The sequence below is a fragment of the Bidens hawaiensis genome, unplaced genomic scaffold (assembly GCF_021521415.1).
Source record: "Bidens hawaiensis isolate Kalapana, Puna unplaced genomic scaffold, B.hawaiensis_p1.1 tig00021201_1, whole genome shotgun sequence".
Taxonomy (NCBI): Eukaryota; Viridiplantae; Streptophyta; class Magnoliopsida; order Asterales; family Asteraceae; genus Bidens; species Bidens hawaiensis.
Window position 1 is genome coordinate 301,973 of NW_027493285.1, and position 23,584 is coordinate 325,556.

General features: G+C 37.9%; 2 protein-coding genes across 3 annotated transcripts; one reads left to right on the forward strand and one right to left on the reverse strand.

The window, feature by feature from the left end:
- The first annotated feature begins 1,298 nt into the window (after window positions 1-1,298).
- On the forward strand, window positions 1,299-2,870 carry LOC143563049 (AT-rich interactive domain-containing protein 1-like). The gene is made up of 3 exons (XM_077050688.1): window positions 1,299-1,324; window positions 1,402-1,636; window positions 2,199-2,870. The coding sequence occupies exons 1-3, from the start codon at window positions 1,299-1,301 to the stop codon at window positions 2,868-2,870; spliced, it is 933 nt and encodes a 310-aa protein (XP_076906803.1).
- Window positions 2,871-3,944: 1,074 nt separating this feature from the next.
- On the reverse strand, window positions 3,945-9,310 carry LOC143563033 (bifunctional L-3-cyanoalanine synthase/cysteine synthase 1, mitochondrial-like). 2 transcript variants are annotated; one of them, XM_077050677.1, is made up of 10 exons: window positions 9,134-9,310; window positions 6,379-6,488; window positions 6,102-6,159; window positions 5,750-6,013; window positions 5,540-5,677; window positions 5,383-5,434; window positions 4,911-4,972; window positions 4,629-4,688; window positions 4,365-4,445; window positions 3,945-4,051 (listed from the first exon to the last, which is right to left on the reverse strand). In XM_077050677.1, exons 1-10 carry the CDS (start codon window positions 9,296-9,298, stop codon window positions 3,956-3,958), a joined length of 1,086 nt encoding a protein of 361 aa, XP_076906792.1. In that variant the 5' UTR covers window positions 9,299-9,310; the 3' UTR covers window positions 3,945-3,955. The 2 variants fall into 2 exon arrangements, with proteins under 2 accessions (XP_076906792.1, XP_076906791.1); XM_077050676.1 differs by having other exon boundaries at window positions 4,911-4,990.
- Between the last annotated feature and the right edge of the window lie 14,274 nt (window positions 9,311-23,584).

Here is a 23,584-nt window from a genome sequence, read left to right on the forward strand (position 1 = left end):
TTTGTATTTTTAAAGTAATTAAAAAAACAACCTATACGAGTCATATAAGTGTTATACGAATCATATAGTCCTACATGGCTCGTATAGGGGCTACATAGTATGAGAAAACATCACCTGACACACTCCGACATAAAATGATAAAATTCTGCACCTATACAGCTTGTATAGCCCCTATACGAGTTGTATAGGAGTACATGGTATGAAAATAACATATGTGATGTAAGAATAACCTATGCCAACCCAAAATCATGGGCCAAATACCCTTAACCCATTTAGACTAAAACCCAACCGATAATCCAAGTTAAAGAAGACCATGGTTAGATTCAATCATTCAAAACCCCTTCAACCCTTCATTAGAGAAGAAATGAAGAACCCCACGTTCTCTCTCTAAAAAACCCCTAAAAACTGGTATTTTTTCTCTCTTTCTCTCTCTAACATTAACATATTCATTGATTCTTTAGTCAAAAATCTTGATATAAATGTTATAAAAATCTTTAGTAAAAAAGTCTCCTTTGTCTCTCTTTCTAACAGGTCTAGGGAGAGAGAGAGAGGGACCCCATGGTGTGACATTAAAGGTAACCTAAGTTTTTATATCATATAAGTTTTATATAATATTCATTGCATTACTTAGATCACTTTTATCTTCATCCCTGGGTGCTGCTCGAGTCGGTTCGTTAAAAAGCTTAATGGAGCCGAGCTTAAAAGTAAACTCGTTTAATAAACGAGCCAAAGCCTGAGCTTCACTTATCGAGCTTGAGCCGGCTTGCGAGCCTAAACGAGCCTGTCATTTATATAATTTTTTTAAAATATATATTTAATAATTATTAATTAATTAATATATATATATATATATATATATAATGTTATGAAAAAATAATTAAAAATAACTAAATAATATATATTGTTTTATACATAAAATTATAATAGAAAGAATATATAAAAATAATTATAATTATATATATAATTGATATATAGTAAACGAGCCGAGCTTGAGCCGAGCTCGAGCTTTAAAAATAGAGCTCGAAACGAGCCGATCTCGAGCTCGAGCTCTGTACAAGTTAAACGAGCCGAGTTCGAGCCTAGTCGAGCTCGGGCTCGGGCTCGGCTCGTTTCCACCCCTAAATTCACCCCCCAAGAAAATAAAAAGATGCTTAATTTAATTTGTTAGATGAACTTATTTATACAAGTTGTTTTGTGACTTATGTCTAGATTTATTTTCAGGATGAACTCATTTATTGTGTGACATTTACTTAGGGTTTGAAGTTGTATCAAAATATTAAAAAGGGGTTAAGTTTTAAATGGATCTGGAACTGGATTTAGAACAGTTTCTTAATATTGGAGATTTTAAGAATGTTTGTTGTGTTGGTGAAAAACATAATGAGTTATGTGTGGGTATTGAAGAGGAGAAAAAACTGATAAAAAAGAGGAAGAAAGAGTGTTGTTTGCCATTGTTGGATTGGGTGAAAACGGTTGCGAAAAACCGAGTGATTCTAAAATCCGATCGTTGCCCGAGAGTTCTAAGTGGAAGGCTTATGGAAGTGAACATGTTTGGAAGCAGGTTTTGTTGGTTAAAGAGATGATGAGTTTGAAGGTTAATGTCGATGTTGATTCGAATATTAAACGGTCGACTTGGCAGGTAGTTCTTGGTTTCCCTTGGAGTTACTTTGTCTTGTTATTGTCGACACACGTTTTTGTTTATCGAAACTTGTTAATGATTTGTGTGATTTGCATTTATATTGTTAATTACTGAATTGTCATAAGGGTGTAAACGAACCAAGCTGCTTGTGAGCTACTCGAGATCGGCTCGAAAAAAGCTTGAATTGAGCCGAACTTAAACGAGCTCGAGCTCGAGATCGGGCCTAAAAATAAGCTTGTTTGATAAACGAGCTCAAGCCCAAACTTCCCTAATCGAGCTCAAGGCTGCTCACGAGCCTGATATTTTATATAAATTGTATTTAGTATAAATTTAGTTAATAATTACTATTAAGTATAAATTTACGATAAAAATAACTAAATAATATATATAGATATATATACATATAAAAATTTATAAATTTACATAAAGAATTAATAAATAGGAAACAAACTGAGCCCTAGCCGAGCTAGAGTCTAGTTGAGCTTGGGCTCAGCTCGTTTACACCGCTAATATTTGGGCCCGAGCTTCACTAATCGAGCTCGTTTTGTTTCGTGTTTTATAGAAGAAGCAAAAGATGCATCCTGATATGTATAATGACCAACCCAAGAACTCATACACGAGATGCAGCCAGAGGCTTATTTCCCTCGAAGAGAATCGTTTACTCCTTCTGACCCGAAAACTACAAGTTCATGATTATGCAGAGTCATCACCCCCTGAAAGTGATGCAGAAGAAGAAAAAGAAGAAGAATCTTTATGGGCTATCAATTACAAGAAGAAACGAGTCCCATTGGGTCGGTTTTATCAAGCACAAGTACCACAATGGACCGGGAAAACTGAAGAAAGTGAAACTAGATGGCTCGGCACTCGTGTTTGGCTGCTAAAAGAAACTGAAAACCGATTCGGTTTGGTTGAAAGGGACCCTATTGGAAAAGGAAGGCACGAGCCATGTAGCTGCCACATCAGCGGTTCTCCCGAATGTGTTAGGTTTCATGTTGCTGAAAAACGAGCCCGGTTGAAGCGTAAACTCGGGTCGGCTTTTGTGAAATGGAAATTTGATATGATGGGTGAAGAAGTTTCACACAAATGGACTAAAAGCGAAGAAAAGAAGTTTGCGAGTATTATTAAGTCAAACCCCTGGTCTTCGGGTAATTGCTTCTGGGATCTACTTGTGATGTACTTCAAGAACAAGACGAGGCCCGTTCTTGTTAGCTACTATTTAGTGTCTACTTGCTAAGGCGCAGGGCCCACCAAAATCGGGCTGACCCGAGCAATGTTAATAGTGATGATGATGATGAAGTTGAGACAGTTGGAATAGATGCTTTTTGATGTTTTTCTTACATAATTATCAATTTTGAAAGTTACGGGTAGACCTTGTCGGGTCGATTAAAGTTTCGGGGCGGGCCTTGAAGTTTATAAAGTTCATGGGTGTAAATGAAAATATGCATGGTTTGAGGGCTGTGATGTTTGCATGTTTTTGGTACATTTAGTGAAATGTAAGCATTATTGACATGCCACTCTTTTTGGCTATATCAATATCATGTCAATATGGCAATATATCATGCTTTTGAGTTTTGATGCATAAAAAGTTTTTATTAATCCCAACTATTATCTTTTGGTTGCTGATGGTCCCAGCTAACGAATTGGCTCCTGGCGGCCTCAACTTTTAACATATTTGTTCCCAACGGTCCGCAACTAACAGAATCCTAACACCATTAGTTACAGGTTGCCGGAAAAATATTTTGGCCATAAACCTCACATTTTTTTCCAGAAAACTCAACAATTTCGTCCCAAGCATCGTTGTAAAAGCCCTAATTATTGAGGTCGCCGGAATCCCAGAACCTTTTCAAACTTTTAGGAACCTTTTTCTAGTAGAAGCCCTAATTATTGAGGTCGCTGGAACCCTAGAACTATCATCGGAATCGGTTGGTGGTGCTCAAGTGGTGGTGGCTGATCTGTGGTGAGTCAATTGGTGGTGGTGGCGGTGTTAAGGTGGTGTTTTCCGGCGAAAAAATGTGACTTTTCAGGGAAAAAACGTTTTTCCGGTGACCTGCAACTAACGGCGTTTAAGATTCTGTTAGTCGCGGGCTTTTGGAAACAAATGCATTAAAAGTAGGGACCGTCTGCAATCAATTTGGGACCGACAACGACCAAAAGACGATAGTTGGGATTAATAAAAACAAATATGCTTAAAATAATGTTTGACTGATTATAAGAACACCCTTGTTGACTTTGACTCAAATCAAGTTTGCATTATTTGATATATAGTTCAAGCTACAATTAACATAGCCATAATTTATTACTAGAATTTGTGATTGCATATTACACTGAAACCGGTATCATTTCTTCAGCTTCTTTCCTCAGTTTCTCAAACAAGACGGATGACAGATACCTCTCTCCGAAACTTGCATGAATGGTCTAAAAAACAATTATAAAAAATAGTGTTACTTAAGTTAATAACGATTAAAATAATTATTTCAAAATCGTGACGGTTTAATCGTTAAATTAAATCATAATGACTAGTTCAAAACTAATTTGGCTAGCCAACTCTCAATTATTATATAACTTTTTTCTACTAACTTTTAAAATTTTATAAAATAGTTTTTGTAGAAAGTATGATTTTGTAATAAGCATGCTGCTAAAAGAATGAATATATCTTTTGAATAAATAGTTTAGGTGGTTAATAATTTAAATATTTGTTGAAAAAATATAAAGAAAATAAATTAATTACCACAATAAGTTTGCCTCTGTTTTCTGGCCTTTTAGCAAGTCTTAATGCAGCAACAGTATTTGCTCCTGATGATATTCCAACCTACAGCAAACAAAACAAGTAAAAAATGAAAAATATTTCAAGTAAATTATTAAAACTCCAAATTAGTTTCTCAAAACTAATACGTTATCATGGTTGTCACATACTTAAATCTATTGTTGTAACTTCTATTGTCACATTAATACATGCCCGCAACGATTTTTTAAATCGAATGACAATTCTTACCATAAGCCCTTCTTTCACGGCCAATTCTCTAGCCATGTTTATCGCATCTTCACTAGACACCTGCAGTGAATCATTAACAAGTTTTATATGAAATAACGGATTTTGATATCGACAACATTGCGCATAGTCTTTAAAAAGTTTCATATTATATAAATTAAATGACACTATTTTACGGTTAAAGATATTGTGTGGTAAAAGGATTATCTTTTATAAATATCGGTTTATGCTTATTGCTTAATAAAACCCGCTATCGAAAATGACAACAAAATTTGTTAAATGTACCATAAGAACTTCCTCCATTATATCCATGTCCAAGATATCGGGTTTGAATCCGACCCCATTTCCTGTTATTTGATGAGGTCCTGCGCGATAGTAAGGGTTAGTAAGTTCATATGCCCAAAACTTAGCCGATCCAGTTTGACCCAAACACCTGCTTTGACCCTAGTGGCGAAGCTTGGACTAAGACAACCCCCCCCCCCCCCCCCCAGGCTCAAAATGTATAAAAAGTTTCATAAACGAGGGGGGCGGGGCTCAAATTTTCGGTTGAACACGGCTAAATTTACACTAAGTATATAAATTTTCAGACGAAAAACGGGTAAATTTACACTGCTGCGTAAAAAACAGGGGGGCCGGGTCACCCCTGGCCCTAAGTATACTTCGCCACTGTTTGACCCGACCCTTCAGTTTTTTCATGCTTAGTTAAAGTGCAAAAAGGAGATAACATGTAATGTTATGAACACCAAAGTAATCTTACCGGGTTTTCCACCATTTAGTACGTTGCTTTCTTCGGGCTCGAGTCCATAAATCTAAGAAAAATTTAAAAAGAATTGATTTAACTTTAAGAACAATCAACAGTCATCCAAATTCCAAATCAAAATTATGAATTATATTCAAGATTTTACAAGTTTCACCTTAACATCAGGATTTTTGGATTTAAGATACTGTCCAACACCCGATACAGTACCTCCGCTACCAATTCCCATCACAAAGATATCAACTTTACCATTCGTATCATCCCAAATCTCCGGCCCCGTTGTCTCAAAATGCACCTACAGTAACCATGTTACTTATTTATTAAACAAAATATAAAATCTATACAAATGAAAGATGATAAAACTTACCTTAGTGTTTGCAGGGTTTGAGAACTGCTGTAGCATGTAACCGTTGGGCGTTTGTTCCAAAAGATCGTATGCTTTCTTAACAGTACCTCCCATCCCTTTAGTAGGGTCGGTTACTATCAACTCGGCTCCAAACGCACGCATTGTCACCCTTCGTTCTAAGCTTGTGTATGAGGGCATTGTCAACACCATCTTGTACCCTTTTAAAGCTGCCATGAATGCCATACTAATCCCCATGTTACCCGAAGTCGGCTCAATCAAAACCGTCTTGTATTTATGCATAATACAGTAATGCACACATGTTAATCATATGTATTTATATATTGTCAAAATTTAAGTTCATGAAACTGCTTACCTTTCCGGGTGTGATTAGTTTTTTCTCTTCGGCATCGTTTATCATAGAAAGTGCTGGCCTAATGACGAATATGTAACAAGTTAAATGCGATTCGGATCGTTAAAAAGGTCAACCTTTGACTTTAAAGATTCAAACTTACAGTAAAGTTTTCTTTTGTGATACTAAAAAAGTGTTATGCAAAAATACATTATTGTTATTATTTTTATCAATTTTGAAGTTGAAAAATCAGTAATTTGGAACTTAAAAATTAAAAGATTGACATATAAGTGAGGCATACCTGTCTTTAATGCTAGAAGTTGGTTGAAACATTTCTTGCTTGACTGCTACATAAGCACCACAGCCCTCTGTGACTTTGTTTAGATATACAAGGGGTGTTTTTCCAATAATCTGATATTTCAAGGGTTAGGTTTGTCAAACTTCAATATTCAACCCAAATTTATACTATTTCACCCTGGAGCAAACTATGGTTTTCGTCCCAGTGGTTTCTCCAAATATGCGGTTTTAGTTCAATAGTTTCAAATTTGTGATTTTCGTCCCTGTGGTTTCATTTCACGTGCAATTAAACCGCAAGTCACTAATCTTGTAAGTTTGATCGTTAAACCCATCAGCATGTCCTTCACGTGAGGGACAGTGTTGTCATTTTTCGCCTCAAATAAACCCCGTCCTAATTCACAAGCCCACTCATGTGAGGGGCTGGGGTGTATTTTGGGAAAACAAAAGGACAAAACCGCCCTCACGTGAAGGGTACGTTGATGGGTTTGACGACCAGATTTAACGTGATTAGTGAATTTGGGTTTAATTGCAAGTGAAATAAAACCACAGGGACGATAATCGCAAATTTGAAACTATCGGATTAAAACCACAGATTTGGACAAACCAAAGGGACGAAAACCGCAGTTTACTCTTCACCCTATTTTCATGTGATTAACTAACTTTTTTTTTTATCTATTATAATCTTATTTTTCTTTCATAATATAAAATGTTTTATATAAATACAAATTCGTTGCAATTACTTGTTTACTTTTATCTGTATATCAATACGCAAATTTTATCATAAATTGTGTCGTATATTATACCAAATAAAATATTTGCACTAAACGAAAACTTCTTTGTATTATTTACTTATTTTATTTTTATATTTTTAGAAGTTTAAAACAACGTATTTTCCTCCTTCAATGTCATAATATAATATTAAACGTTTTAAAAATACAAGTATTCTTATATTTGCCCAACACGGATTTAAAACATGATACCAATATGGACCTAATCTATATTTTTGAGTTTTTAAAGATATAAATATTTTAAAACGACATATTTATAATATTTTATGTTACTTAAATACATTCACATATTCAATGCACGTGTTTTACTTTGTAGAATGCAATAATTCACAAGTGGAAAATGTGCATAGCATTGGCCGTTGGTAACGGGTACGTTCGGTAACACTGTTTTTCTGTTTTGGTGTATGTTCAAGCAATTACAATTAAAAAAAATAAATGCTAATTTTTTATTGGAGAAAATTACTCTTTGCGTCCCTGTGATTTTAGAGCGGAGACACAATGAGTCCTTGAAAATTTTTTTGAACTGGTTAAGTTCCCGTGATAAAAAACAAGTACAATTAAAGTAGTTGATTTATCATGAGTTATTAAAGTTGTTTTATATTTCATTAAAGCTGTTTTTTTAAAGGCCAACAAATCCTCAAAATAGGTATCTAACTAAATTAATCACATCGGGATATGCTCGTCTTTCGATCCAGGGAAAACCCTCACCTAAGGCCAACGCTCGTGAACACTCACACGAAGGCACGAGAATGTGATGAAATAAAACTCGTTTAGTTCAAGGATTTAACAAATGTACGCCACATACTCGCCTAGTCTCCAATCATCACCCAAATGTTTTTGAAACTAAATGCCAGGATAGAAATCGAACATAGGTCACATGAAACACCAAATTTCTTCCTTACCACTTCACCGCCAGCTCATTTGCATTAAAATTGTTGGGAGTTATTTATGGGGAAAAAAAATTTTTGAACTGCCAACCAAAAAAATTTAATAAAACAAGGAACGCTTACAAGCAAGATACTCGCGACCATATTAAAATACAAGTATATTTTTTTTATTTATGGGAAATAAATAAAAATAATCCGCATTAAATATCAAAAAATAAATCTTTAGAAAGTAAGAATTAAGCACTAAATTACAAATATTTATTATATAAGAATATATATTTAATAAATTTCTAATAATAACAAAAACAATATTTTATCATTTCTAAAATTTATGTTTCAAAAATTGATATTAATATTTACTTCCTTCCATAAATATTGGAAATTTATAATTTTATTCTATTTCATTAAAAAAGTCAGCATAAATATTGTTTATTGTATATCGATTATTAATTAAATACTGTATATTTATAAATTTCCCATATAATAGACGACTCTAAAACTAGCAATTCATAAATATAACCAAATCTGAAAACAAACGAAACTAATAAATAAATTTAAGCCAATGAGCTAGCGGTTGAGTTGCACGAAAAAGATTTGATGCTCCATATGATCCAAGTTTGATTCATGTTCCCTTTATTTAGTTTCAGCAGCACCATGTGATGATTGAAGACTAAGCGAGTATGTGGTGTTCGTTGTCGTGCTTTCAGATGAGTGTTCACAGGCGTTGGCTTAGATCAGGGGTTTTCCTCAAATCGAATGACGAGTGCATCCCGATATAGTTAATTTAGCCAATAACTCATTTGAAGGATTAGCTCACCGTTAAAATAAATAAAATTTAATCAAGGAATCCATATAAAAAACTTGCATACTAGTGGATAAGTACATCACAAACTTTTTCCTATATAACTTTATTATTCAATACCAAATTTAATCATAAAGTGAAATTTATGACGTCATGATTTACCTGTAGCAAATAAAGTAGCAATATCTGGCATATCATATACCATTCACACAATTATTAACTAATTAAACACTTAAACTAACCGTTATTATTGACGGAGATAACAAGAGCTTTAATCATTACCTGAGATGCATCTTTCTTAATATTAGTTCCGGGAATATTCTTCGGCAGATCTCTGATTCTCTGAGCAAACGAAGATTCCGGCGACGAATAGAATCTAGCTCCGATCAGATTCTGACTGAGCAAGTTGCTGCTTCTTCTCAGTACGAGCTTTGCTAATGCAGCCATTAATACAAATGCTAGAGAGTGAGTGAGTGAGTGAGTGGAGAAGAAAGAGTTGGGTTTTATTTATAGGAGCGTGAGTTTTATTTAAACCCTTGAAGTTTACCTTTTTTAACAAAATGGGGGATATGTGTTTTGTAAGGTAGTTATAATAGACGTAAAGTAACACGTGATAAAATGTTTTGTGAGAATTAAACATTTTGCCTCTTATTTTATCATATTTTACGGTGAAGTTAAAATAAGAAGTATAAGTTTTGTAGGAAGGATAAGAAATAATCTAGGCCATTGATTTTGAATTTAAAGGGTTAAGATTAGTTTGAAAAAAAATTAAGGTTAAAGTAAGGGAAATGGTATAATAGGAATAACATGTATTTGTTGAATTCTCTCTCCACATGCAAGACACATGTCAATTTCTCCCATCATTTTAAAACGTCAATAACTTTTTTATACGATATTTTTTAAGAAAACAATTTCATCATAATAACGAGCATTTTTTTAACTTTAATACATATACCATATTGCTATATAAAAATAAAAAAAAATTAATGGGTTTTTTATACATTATGTTATAGATGGCCATTGTGTTTTACCATTGTGTTTTTGAGGTGAAAAACACATTGTGTTTTTAGGTGAAAAACACAATTGTGTTTTAAAATAATGTTTTAAAGAGGTACAAGAACAATACAATTGTGTTTTTTTTAGCATGGCTGTTTAATTGTGTTTTTCTATACGAAAAACACAATTGTGTTTATGAATTGTGTTTTACACTTTGTATCGTACCATCTATCTATACAATTGTGTTTTATTAAGAGTCAATTAATAAGTATCCTACCCCATCCATCCCACTATCTCCCTAATCTCTTTACGGATAGAATCAAATGCATCAAGGATGCTTCCTAACTCCGAGCATCTTCGTCAGGTACATCACAAAGTTTTGTCTTTTATTATATGGAATCCAAAAAATTAGATCAGAGCCAACATAGGGTTGTGGGCGGCGATGGTTGCAGGGGGAGAAAGGGGCGGCCGCCGAAAATGGTGGTGTAGGGTCGATGGTCGCGCGGAATTGGTGGTTTCGTCGACAAAAGGAGGAGAGTGTGTTTGGGTTTTTTGAGATGTAGGAGCTCGGTGATGGTGGTTGTCTTGGCGGTGGAACAATGGCAGTAGATGATGCCGGAGAAGAGCCGACGCCGGTTGTGGACGGTGGCAGTGGAGGGTGGTGGTGGGAGCTGAGTGAAGTGATTTATGTAGCTAGATTTTTTTAGTTGCAAGGTTTTAATTGGGTATTTTTGGAGATGGAAGGTTTAATTTTTAATTGACAAAACTACCCTCCTTCCTGACCTTTGTAGAAAAATCAAACTTTTTATTTAAACTCAACCCTGGATTACTATATAAAATAGTAACCAAGTTTTGAATTTGTTTAATCAGGTTATTTATAAAATCTTTTGTTTAAATCGGGTCACTAAAGTTTCTTTTTTGTTTCAATTCTAGATATTTTACCTGTATAGCATGTTATCTAGGTTTTTATTTTTATTTTTAAATAGTTTGACATTGCATAATAAAATTGAAAAAAATAGTAAAAATTAAGAAAAATAATTTTTAACTTCCCAAAAATTGCAATATATATATATATTATATATATAGGGTAAGGTTAAAATGAAAACCCATTTGAGTTGTGAAAACCTGCGAAAACCCTATGTAACATCGTTTTTTTTGTTACGTGTAATATATGTTGTAACATTTAATACAAAACATCGAAACATAAAAAAAATGTTTTACTATTTTTTAACATTTTTTTTACTAATTTTTATATATGTTTTCAGGAGAGAGAAAAAGTTATATTTATATTTACATTTTTTATTCACTTTAATTGTGAATCACAAGATTTAAACATTAATTAAAAACATGTTGTTGAGAATGAGTTTTTATAGTTTTCATAACTCAAGTAGGTTTTCATTTTATACTTAGCCTATATATATATATATCAAGTGAAGAATTGCAAAAAAAAAAAAGAAAAAAAAACTTAAAAATTGTAAAAAATTGCAATGTAATTGATATGTTTCTTTTTTTGTATCGAATCAATTAATAATTATACTATTAAATATTTTATATCACCCAAGTATATTTTTGAAATTTTTCTAAAAAAATGGTGGTTTCTTATTAAAAAACCGTAACTTAAATTTTTCTACTTTTTTTTGCCATTTTTCGCAATTTAAAAATTATTTTCTCATTTTTTACTAATTTTTTAAAAAATATTTATCAATGTCAACTATTTAAAAATTAAAAATAAAACCCAAATAATCTGTGATCCAGGTAAAATATCTAGGATTGAAACAAAAATAAAATTTTAGTGACCTGGTTGAAGCAAAATATTTTATGAGTAACCTAATTGAAAAAAATTCAAAACTTAATTATTATTCTATGAAATAATCTTTATTTTATATCTTAATCATCTTATCAACGTACAAAATTATAAGATCGTAAAAAAGTATAAGTCTTCATTGATAATGACTTAAAGCTACGATACATGAAAATATATACTATAGAATTTGCATAATGTCATACAGATGGTAGCTGACTATATGTTAAGCTATGTTATATGATATAGGATTATATTACACTACATTTATGAAAAAAGAGGAAAGGAAAGGAATGCAAGTTTTCCGTTCTTCTCTTTTATCCATCTTCTCATTTTCTCTTCACTTTTCTTTCCTTCTAAATCTTTTGAATTTGAAAGGAAACAGATCTTCTCAATTTCTTTTATTTTTTTTCCTTTAATGACACCTGAGTTAATCTCTTTTGTTTTTTTCTTTCTTGAATGAAACTCGGAAACACAACTATTTTTTTTCATCCTTTCTTTTCCTCCCTTACATGAAACTCGGTATTGAAATGTTTGCTCGGAGTCGCGAGACTTGATTAGACCATGTGGCGAGATGTACTGTTTGTTTGTCAGAGTTATTTTATTTAATTTTTGGGGGCTTCCTAATTTATGCTTACGATTTGCTGTTGATACCGTGATACGGACCGAATTGTGTCGGTTCGTCGCTCAACGCCAGGACTTGTGTTTTATTTGCTTGTTCTCCGTCGCAACACGAGAGTTTTTGTGCTTTATTTGTGTGTCGATACCAACATTTAAATTTCGTGTGAGTTTTGTATTTTTTTTTCCTTTTAAATATGTTAATTTGTTGTATTTTGACGCTAACGAATTTAGTTTTTGGTTTTGTTCTGGCGCCATAACCAATAGGTAGCCTTCATATAGTACGTACGGTTGCCTGCATGATTTTACAAGCCTAGACTTGCTTGGCTATTTTATAACGCTCAAGTTGCGGACTTATATTAGATATATTTGTATTTTTAACAAACCGACTCCTACATTCTCAAAAACCAATTATAAATCTACACTTTTTGTAAACACCAAATTCCTGTGCTACAGTTTTTTTTAAGTGGTAACCATGTGGTGAAGACAAACTTTTAAATTAACACTCAAATGTCTAGAGTTCGGATCTCATAAAGTAAGTAAAATAAAATTGTTTTTCAGAGAAAAATATATTCCTATGCATGGTACAAACCCTATGATACTCATATTGGCAAGATCATAACGCGACTTACGTCTTATATAGGTTTATCGCGCTATTTTAAGTCTTATATTTTTAATATATAAAGTAAATTACATTTTTCGTGCTTAAAGTTTATACCAAAGTTTGGATTTCATCTATAAACTAAGGAAATAACATGTGTCGTCCTTTATATTTTTTAAAAAAGTTGGCATGTTTCATCATTTTCATTAGCGGACATCTATATTAGGTGTTAAGTTCGGTCATATGCCGCTCATGTTGTCAAATAACCCTTTCACAAACTATTTGTGTATATACTATTTGCATTACACAATATATCGTTCTCTTGACTAATCCTATTGCCCCCACTAAGAGGTGTACTCAATAACGTAAGATTAAGGTAGACAATGCGTATGAATAATAAAAACGAACCTTAAACCAAGTCAAGTTTATCCTTCACCTGTAAGAATATTGTGATTTTGAAGTTTGAATCTAAAACCAATAATAGTGACACCTATTGATAGTGAGGTTGTGGAAGATTTTTGAGGATCATCTGTGTTTGTTTTGTTGTAAGCTTGTAATAATAATAATAATAATAATAATAATAATAATAATAATAATAATAATAATAATAATAATGGTAGCTAGTAACACTAAATGTTACAAACAATCAAAATAAAACTAACTGTAAGCCGTAAGACTGTAACCAATATTCTCTCTTATTTTCGCTCTAAAGTGTCAGAATCAAAATCCGTTTGCATAAATTTTCAAAACTATGTCACGCATCGAATCACAATATTCATCACGAGCCAAGTGATTAGAAGAGAATGCTAAATGGTAATAGTTATAACAAAATATTACTTGATTTTAAGTTACAACTCGGTTTTCAGGATTATATCGTTTAAGGAATTCGCGTGCCTTTTCTTTTCTTTGTGAACTTCCTTAGAAGATTAATAGATGGATAAAATCCTCGCCTCTTCTCATTAACCAATGTCAATATATAATACATGGAATCCCCTATGTTAGGGAAATATTTACATATATTTGAATTATGAATAACAAGATAATTATCATTAATATACAACCCCGCAGTCGAAGCGGGAGGTGATCGAATGCTGAGACTGGCTCGGAAGTCATCAAAAAGAATCTTCGGGAGTCCCTTCGTGAAGATATCTGCAATCTGGTAGCGTGTAGGTACATGTACGATGCGAACCTTTCCTCGTTGAACCTGCTCGCGAACAAAGTGTATATCTAGCTCGATGTGTTTCGTTCTTTGGTGTTGCACTGGATTACCCGATAAATATATCGCACTTATATTGTCACAGTACACTAAAGTCGCTACCGATAGTGGGCGATGTAGTTCCAAAAGTAAGTTCCGCAGCCAACAAATTTCCGCCACGACATTGGCTACACCCCTATACTCAGCCTCTGCGCTAGAACGCGATACGGTCGACTGGCGTTTTGACGACCAAGATAAAAGATTATCCCCCAAGTAAACACAATAGCCGGATGTCGATCGTCGAGTGTATGGGCAACCAGCCCGTAGTGCAAGTGTCCGTGTCGGACCGAGTGTGAGGCCAAGATCCGAGGACCCTCGGAGGTACCGCAAAATCCGAAGCAACACATTCCAGTGAGAGACCTTGGGTGAATGCATATGAATGCACACCTGCTGGACTGCGTAAGAAATGTCGGGGCGAGTAAATGTGAGGTATTGTAGAGCCTCGGCCAAGCTTCGGTAAAGAGTTAGGTCTTCGAAGTCGTACCCGTCGTTATCACTCAACTTCGGTTTTGTATCAACAGGCGTGGGTACCGATTTACATGTAGACATACCTGCTCTTTCCAAGATTTCATTCACATAATTACGTTGAGATAAGAACATAGAATCACCGTCTCGTTTGACCGAAATCCCCAGAAAGAAACTAAGCGGACCAAGGTCTTTCATAGCAAATTCTGAAGCAAGTTTGGCCATGATGTGAAGTCTTAGAGCTTCTGAGGAGGTGGTGAGAATTATGTCGTCAACGTAAAGAAGAATATAGGCTGTCTCGGATCCATGTTGATACACAAAAAGTGAGTTATCACACCAGCTTTGGGTGAATCCGAGTGTGACAACGAAGTCTGTAAATCTTTGGTACCACGCCCTCGGTGCCTGTTTTAACCCGTATAAAGATTTCTTTAGTCGACATACATGGTCCGGATAATCGCGGTGACGAAACCCCATGGGTTGATGCATATATACTGTCTCATGAAGCGTTCCGTGTAGAAACGCATTAGTCACATCGAGCTGATAAATCGACCAAGACTGTGAAAGTGCCAACGATATTACCGTGCGAATAGTGGCCGGCTTTATGACAGGACTAAACGTTTCCCCACAGTCGATACCCAGTTGTTGGTTTCTACCGTCACAAACCAACCGCGCCTTGTATCTTTCCAAGGACTCGTCCGACCGAAATTTATGCCGGAATAACCACATACTTCGTATGACATTCATCTATGGTTGGCGCGGGACTAATTCCCATGTTCCATTTTTAATAAGGGCATTAAATTCCATATTCATTGCTTGGCGCCATTCATGTGTAGACAAGGCAACAGTCGGGTTACGGGGAATTGGGGCGATAGCGGTGGTATTTAGGTTGAATTGTTGTTTCGGTTTCGAAATTCCGTCCATGGATCTGGTACGGATGGTGCGGGTAGTAGTAAGTGGGGGTTGCACGGTGGGTGGGTTGGGAATATTTTTCACAGTAGGGATAGGATTAATTGTTGGGTTTGGGTTGTGGTTGGTTGGGGCCGTAGTAAGTGTGGGGTTAGTATGTGTGAGTTGGGTCGTGGAGGTATTAAGTGTGGGGACTGAGTTTTGAGTTTTGTTAGGTGGTCGGCGACCATAAACTCGCAAGGGAGTTGGTACAGTAGCCGTAGGGGGTGGGGGATCCGATCGGGTAGGTGGATTGTTGGTGGGGGGATTAGGTGATAGAGTGTGGTATGTGGTTAAGTGCCAATATTGTGGGTGTATTGGGTCGGTTAGAAAGGTGTAAGTTTGAAGTGTGGGTTTGTTTATTGTTTTGAATGGGAATACGGTTTCGTCGAATTTTACGTGTCTACAAATAATTATTTTGTGTGTCGAGAGGTCAAGACACTTGTAACCACGATGTTGGGTAGGATAACCAAGAAAGACACAAGGTTTTGAGCGAGGCTCAAGTTTATGGATTTTGGTGTGAGGAATGAGCGGGTAGCATAGACACCCGAACACTCAAAGGTGGTCGTAGGAAGGCGTCCGTTTGTAAAGTAAGTAAGTGGGGGTTTTAAAATTATGATTTTTACTTGGAAGAATGTTGATTAAATAGGTAGTCACTTCTAGCGCATGGTGCCAAAGGTTATTTGCTATGTTGGAGTGGGCTAGAAGGGTGTGAATGATGTTGTTGATCGAACGGATTTTACGTTCCGCTTTACCGTTTTGAGAAGAGGTGTACGGACATGAAAAACGAAAGATCATGCCGTGTTGGTTGCAAAATGATTGAAAGGAAGTATTAGAGAATTCCTTTCCGTTATCACACTGAAACTGCTTGATGTTGCGTTCAAACTGAGTTTCAATTAGTTTATAAAACGTTTGAAAAATGGTGTAAACTTGTGATTTGTTGCAAATGGGATAGGTCAATAGAAAATTTGTCACGTCATCAACAAACAATATATAATAACGATGACCACCGGTGCTAATTACCGATGATGTCCATAAATCACTGTGTATCAAATCAAACGGTACATAAACATTAGAAGTAGATTGAACAAAAGGTAGTCTAGTACTTTTTCCCATAACACATGGTTGACAAAGTTTTGAATTAACCTTATTACATTTAATAGAACTAGATTTATTTAAAACATGCAATAAATTGGCCCCCGGGTGTCCCAAGCGTTGATGCCAAACATCTTGAGCGAGAGCGGTGAAGGAAGGAGAACGGATTTTAGAGATGATTTGAGGCGTGAGCGGATAGAGGTCCCCAGTACTATTGCTGCGTAGGATACGCGCCTTGGTCTTGAGGTCCTTCACAAGAAAACCAAAAGGGTCGAACTTAATAGAAATTTGGTTATCCATAGTTAAACGACGAACCGATAAAAGGTTTTTGATAATATTAGGTGCAAGGAGAACGTTGTTTAGTTTTAGGGGTGGGAAATGTGGTGTTAGGGTTTGGTTGCCTTGTCCGACTACAGGAATGGTATTACCGTCACCAACAATTATATTTTGTGAATTGCCATTATTAAAAAAAATTGAAATTACCTGGGTTGTTGGTCATGTGGTTCGTGGCACCTGTATCCATGAACCATGGCTGCTCAGGAGGATTAAGGGCCATGGTGTGAAGAGCCTGTTCGATGTCGGTGGGAGTGTAGCTGGCGGTATAGGCCTGATATGGTCTCGGACCGAGAACTCCATGACCGGATGAGTTAGGCCGTGAATTTGTCGGGTATGGGCAAGGTGGAGACGGCGCCCACTGCTGCCATTGAGATGCCCCCGCACCCGGGTTAGACCACATGCCGGGAAACGGTGCCCATGGATAATAACCGACCTGCGGGAAAGACCCGCGACCGCGACTAGCCGTATTTCTCCCACGACCTCTGCCCCTGCCGCGTTCGCGGCTATTACTGCTGCTGTTGACCCGTCCCCTGTCCAGATTCTGGTCATTTCTCGCTTCTGCACGTTGATCGGAGGGTGCGTTGTTGCCGCCGTTAGAGCTGACCTGTAGGGCAGTGGCTGCCGAGTTGGCGGCATGGAGTGCAAGGGCTACCCTTTCAGTTTCTTCCTGGCAAAGTTGCGAGCGGCAGTTATTGAAATCAGGCAATGGTTCCTTGTTACGGATCACGGTAGCAATGGTGACGTATTGTTCTGTTAGGCCCCCAAGTAATTTCAAAACCAATTGTGTTTGGGACAGAGGAACATCAACATTGTGAAGTTGGTCAGCAAGCATCTTAATCTCTTGGCAATATGCAGCCATGTCCTTAAAATTCTCGAGTCATGTGTTGGTGAGCTTAGCCTGCAGATACAGGGCACAAGAACTCTTGTTGTCTTGAAAGAAGTTTTCGAGAGCGATCCACGCGTCGTACGCCGTGGTGTCTTTCTTGAGAATGGTCCGAAGGAGGTCGGTGGAAATCGTCCCGTACATCCACTGTAGGACGATAGCGTCCAATATTTTCTAAGAATCTTGTGTTGAGGCTGGGTCTTTTTCTTTGTCTTTGTTAGCAGCCGCAGAGGAGGAAGACGAGGACTGCTGTCTCGGCTCGAGATGGTCAGCAACAAGAAAAGCCGTGCAGTGGATTTTGAATAATTCCGACCAAGTTACGTATTGAGCACTCTCGTTATCGAGAGTGATCGGAATGAAGTTCTTAATGTTGGTGACCGTGATGGCTGGCTGAATAAGGGATGCCATGGGAGCCGCTGATTGAACTGGAGGATGAGAAGAGGGGTTGCCGGCGATGGTAGGGCTAGCTGTTAGGGTTTGTAGCGGAGGGTGGGAGGGAGAGAAAAGGAAGGAGATCGATTAGCTTATGATACCATAATAGATGGATAAAATCCTCGCCTCTTCTCATTAACCAATGTCAATATATAATACATGGAATCCCCTATTTTAGGGATATATTTACATATATTTAAATTATGAATAACAAGATAATTATCATTAATATTATATATTGACATTGGTTAATGAGAAGAGACGAGGATTTTATCCATCTATTAAAGATCATCATATGATTACTCTACCTAATATTCAAAGTCAAAATGTTGGAATTTGTTGACCAAATCTTTGGATTTTCCATAATGAACTATTCAACCTTCACACGTGTTAGGATCGAATACAAATAATAGATTTTACATGCTAAACGTATAAATGCTTAACAATATAGTAATTATTATTACTTTACAGTTTTTGAACTCAAGTGATTATTATTGCTCTACTCTATTTTAAAAATTTACTGTAATAATAATTGATTAATTTCTTTTCTTATTTGTACGTGTAGTAGGGGTATGGTACTAAACCCGGCTTACGACCTTAATTTATTATGTCTGGCTTATTTTATTATATGGACTAATACAGTATTATTGGGCTAAGGGAGTTTTGTGGAGGTAACCCTAACTGGGCTAGGCCCATTAGGGTACCATGATGGTGGCCATGAGGCTCCCTATATAAGGAGGTCTCCACCTCCTTATTAAGGGTTGTTGTTCTCAATAAGAGCCACCACCATAACCATTTTTGTGTCTGTAAACAAGAGATCCTCGAGATTTCTTAGCAGTCACCTCCACACCCCCCATATTTCTATGGCAGATCTCAAGCTACCGGAGAAGAAGATCGAGTCGTGGTTCGTTCATCTCGAAGACCGGGGAACATCGTCATGGATCAGGTCAGATTCATTTCATGTTTCTTCATTGGCGCCATCCGTGGGACCGGCAACGAACCACACTTCGTTTTTCTTCTCAGTCCTCCGATCTGTTCATCAAATACTCTAGATCTACGATTTCTTCTTTCAGATCTGTTCAATGGAAGTCCAAAAATCCGTAGATCTGAAAATATTTCTAGATCCGGAAATATACAAGAAGAAATACCACCAAACTTTGGGGAAAACCCTTAGATCTGTGTTTTTCTAAGTGAAATATACCAGATCTAGTTATGATTTTTTCAGATCTGGGTTCGTTTGAGCAATAGTCACATTTCATATTCATAGATCTATAAATCCTTTCAGATCTGTTGGTTTTTACATAAAACCTACCTGATGTGGATATTCAAAATCTCTAGATCTATGAATATATTTTATGGTGTCATACAAAATAATAATAAAAAGTAATGAGGGCACTGTCTCATACAAGGGAACAAGATCTGAAAAGGTGACAGGAGGTCATATTGAAAGGCACGCACATGCTTTGCCTTGATTAGAGCACCAAACTATTAAGGGTTGGAAAATTGACAGAAAAATCGGTGTGCTCGCCATCCGCACTCCAGCGTCCGCATAACCCATCTGCGGTACATAGGAGCATCTTCCGCGGATAACATAAACAGCTTCAGCAAGCAAAGTTCCCGCAAGGCGTTATCAAAGCCTTGAGGGTCAACTTCAGCTTCCACAAGATATGCTTCCGCGAGCCGTGAGCAAAGTTCCTGCGAGGCGCAATCAAAGCCTTGGGGGTCAACTTCAGATTCAGCATGCGTGCTCCCGGCGATTACTCTCCGCCATAGCGGGTTGCATGCGCGCTCCCGGCGATTACTCTCCGCCATAGCGGGTTGCATGCGCGCTCCCGGCGATTACTCTCCGCCATAGCGGGTTGCATGCGCGCTCCCAGCGATTTTACTCCGCCATAGTTGGTCGCATGCGAGCTCCCGGCGATTTTACTCCGCCATAGCGGGTCGCATGCGCACTTCCGGCGATTCTACCCCGCCATAGCGGGCCGCATGCGCACTCTCGACAATTTTACTCCTTTTGGTGAAAACCCTTAGATCTATGTTTTTTCGAAGTGACATACGCGAGATCCGGTTCTGATTTATTCAGACCTGAGTTCGATTATGGTTGGATGTGTTTGTGAGGTTGTACCAGAAACGTCAATGGCGGTTGGGTCATATACATTAAAATGCGGACTAACACCAGCCAACACAGGCGATATGCGCTCTTGCGAGTGAAACTGTCACCACAAAATCATTCACGCTACCCAGAGAATGAAACTTGCCACCCGCAAGTTCTTTATCTAATACAGCCCAGGCTGGAAAACCGCTGGCTGCTTACACGCACCCGCATGTCAACTTCAATCAATCGCGGATCAAAATCGCTCCCCGCGGATCAACTATAATCTCATGCGGGTCATTTTTTGCTTCCACGTTGCGAATGAAGCTTTTAAGCTTTTGCGGGACAACCGCGGATCAAAAACGCTCCCGCGGTCAATTGATATGTCACTTTTTTTTCACTGTTAAAAAATTATATAATAATAAGATAGAAATAAAAGTCATTTTCTCTCATCCTCAAAATGGAAGAGACATCATATATTGCACCATCGCCATCGCGGAAAAATGTGATGGCCGCACGTGCACCATCGCAGATCAGTACTCCGTCATCACGTGCGCTCCAGCGAACAAGGCTCCCGACGCCGTGCATGCATGCCCGCGAGTCACCACTCCGCCGCCATGCATGCGCTCCCGCGGAAACCAACATGTGGGTTGGAAGACGACTCCATGCCTTTGGTTTTGTGTAGAAGACTCCGCCGCCATGCATGAGCGCCCGCGGAAACCACCATGTCGATCGTGCCTTTGGTTTTGCGCAGAAGACTTCACCGCCATGCATGCGCACCCGCGAATCCTCACTACGCTGCCATGCTTGCGCGCCGTGAATCAACATTCTGCTGCCATGTATGCGCATCCGCGGGTCCTCAATACGCTGCCATGCATGCGCACCCGCGAATCCTCACTACGCTGCCATGCTTGCGCGCCGTGAATCAACATTCTGCTGCCATGTATGCGCATCCGCGGGTCCTCAATACGCTGCCATGCATGCGCACCCGCGAATCCTCACTACGCTGCCATGCTTGCGCGCCGTGAATCAACATTCTGCTGCCATGTATGCGCATCCGCGGATCCTTAGTATGCCGCCATGCATGCGCGCCGCGAATCAGCATTATGCTGCCATGTATGCACATCCGCGGGTCCTCAATACGCTGCCATGCATGCGCACCCGCGAATCCTCACTACGCTGCCATGCTTGCGCACCGTGAATCAACATTCTGCTGCCATGTATGCGCATCCGCGGGTCCTCAATACGCGCCATACTTAAAGGTTGGGAATCCTCATAAACCCATACGGCTACGCGCCACACTAAAAGGTTGGGAATCCTCATAAACCCATACGGCTACGCGCCACACTTAAAGGTTGGGAATCCTCATAAACCCATACGGCTACGCGCCACACTTAAAGGTTGGGAATCCTCATAAACCCATACGGCTACGCGCCACACTTAAAGGTTGGGAATCCTTATAAACCCATACGGCTACGCGCCACACTTAAAGGTTGGGAATCCTCATAAACCCATACAGCTACGCGCCACACTTAAAGGTTGGGAATCCTTATAAACCCACATGGCCACGCGCCAAACATAAAGGTCGGCAGCCTAATAATATCCCACATGGCCACGCGCCAAACATAAAGGTCGGGAGCCTAATAATATCCCAAACGGCCACGCGCCAACGTAGGTTGGGCACACCTCATAATTTGCCCGAGGCTGGGAACCTTGTAATACATCCACTTTTAGTTGATATGTTTTTGCAGGTTCGGCTACGAGTCGCACAAGCACCTATGACATTGTTATTATTATCTGGCCGTTTGTGACTCCATTATTATTTTGAAGACAAGCCGGGATAGTCATCCTGCGTAGAAGAGGCCCTTGTGGGCCGGTCATTATCATCATATTATAGCTCATAAGCCGCAACTCGCGCATGCTTCATTATTTTATAGCTCGTAAGTCGCCTCGCGCGCAAGCTTCATTATTTTTATAGCTCGTAAGCTGCCTCGCGCGCAAGTTGCATTACATTATTATCGAGATGCGCACTCTATCTTTTATCAGGCCCCGCGCCACTATTGTTATGATGCGTGCTATATCTTATTCATGCCAGTGCACCATTATTATCATAAGGATCACAACATGTCACCATCATGGAGAAAACCTCTCAAAACTCAAAGACAATAAAGACAAGGCCGAAGAAAGGGGAAAAAACCGCCTCATATCCTAACACATCTTATGAAGTCCAGCGCTCCACCTAAACGCTTGCACGCCTAGGAGCAACACTGGACTTGGGGGGCTTGTAGGGGTATGGTACTAAACCCGGCTTACGACCTTAATTTATTATGTCTGGCTTATTTTATTATATGGACTAATACAATATTATTGGGCTGAGGGGGTTTTGTGGAGGTAACCCTAACTGGGCTAGGCCCATTAGGGTACCATGATGGTGGCCATGAGGCTCCCTATATAAGGAGGTCTCCACCTCCTTATTAAGGATTGTTGTTCTCAATAAGAGCCACCACCATAACCATTTTTGTGTCTGTAAACAAGAGATCCTCGAGATTTCTTAGCAGTCACCTCCACACCCCCCATATTTCTATGGCAGATCTCAAGCTACCGGAGAAGAAGATCGAGTCGTGGTTCGTTCATCTCGAAGACCGGGGAACATCGTCATGGATCAGGTCAGATTCATTTCATGTTTCTTCAGTACCGGATCTCGGTTCGCACCCATATTAGATTGTCTGTAAATTTCTTTTTTAATTGATGAGCTAATTTTATTATTATTTTAATCCTTAAAAAACAGGTTTTACTGCAAGAAATGAAAGTGATATTCAAATGGTTAGTAGAATGAGACTAACCTCAAATGTGTTTTGTGCATTTTGTAATGAGAACATTACAGTAGTAATATCAAGCCCCATGAAAGTGACTTCAATTGCTCCAGTTCTTGCATGTTTGGTCCACTTCTCTGCAATATCTGATACCATATCCTGCAGATATCACACAAACATTTTGAATTTGATTAAAACCAGTAGAATGATTAATCCAATTCCTTCAAAGCATAGACATGTCCTCCAGAAGATGTAACAAAAACTCAGAATAAAAAACACAATACAGTCGATTTTGTTATTAATTTTAGTATTTTAACGTTTATGTTCCAGCAGGGTGTGCATGGGTCGGTTCGGTTTTGTTTTGTGCTAAAACTGAAATGCCGGTTTTTGAGTTTTTAAGA

Coding starts and splice junctions, on each gene's coding strand:
- LOC143563049 (XM_077050688.1), top strand. CDS start 1,299: ATGGATCTGGAACTGGATTTAGAACA. Junction 1,325..1,401: donor CTGGAACTGGATTTAGAACA/GTTTCTTAATAT, acceptor TGGGTATTGAAG/AGGAGAAAAAACTGATAAAA. Junction 1,637..2,198: donor TTAAACGGTCGACTTGGCAG/GTAGTTCTTGGT, acceptor CGTGTTTTATAG/AAGAAGCAAAAGATGCATCC.
- LOC143563033 (XM_077050676.1), bottom strand. CDS start 9,298: ATGGCTGCATTAGCAAAGCTCGTACTGAGAAGAAGCAGCAACTTGCTC. Junction 4,446..4,628: donor CCGTGAAAGAAGGGCTTATG/GTAAGAATTGTC, acceptor TGTTTGCTGTAG/GTTGGAATATCATCAGGAGC. Junction 4,052..4,364: donor ACAGAGGCAAACTTATTGTG/GTAATTAATTTA, acceptor ATTGTTTTTTAG/ACCATTCATGCAAGTTTCGG.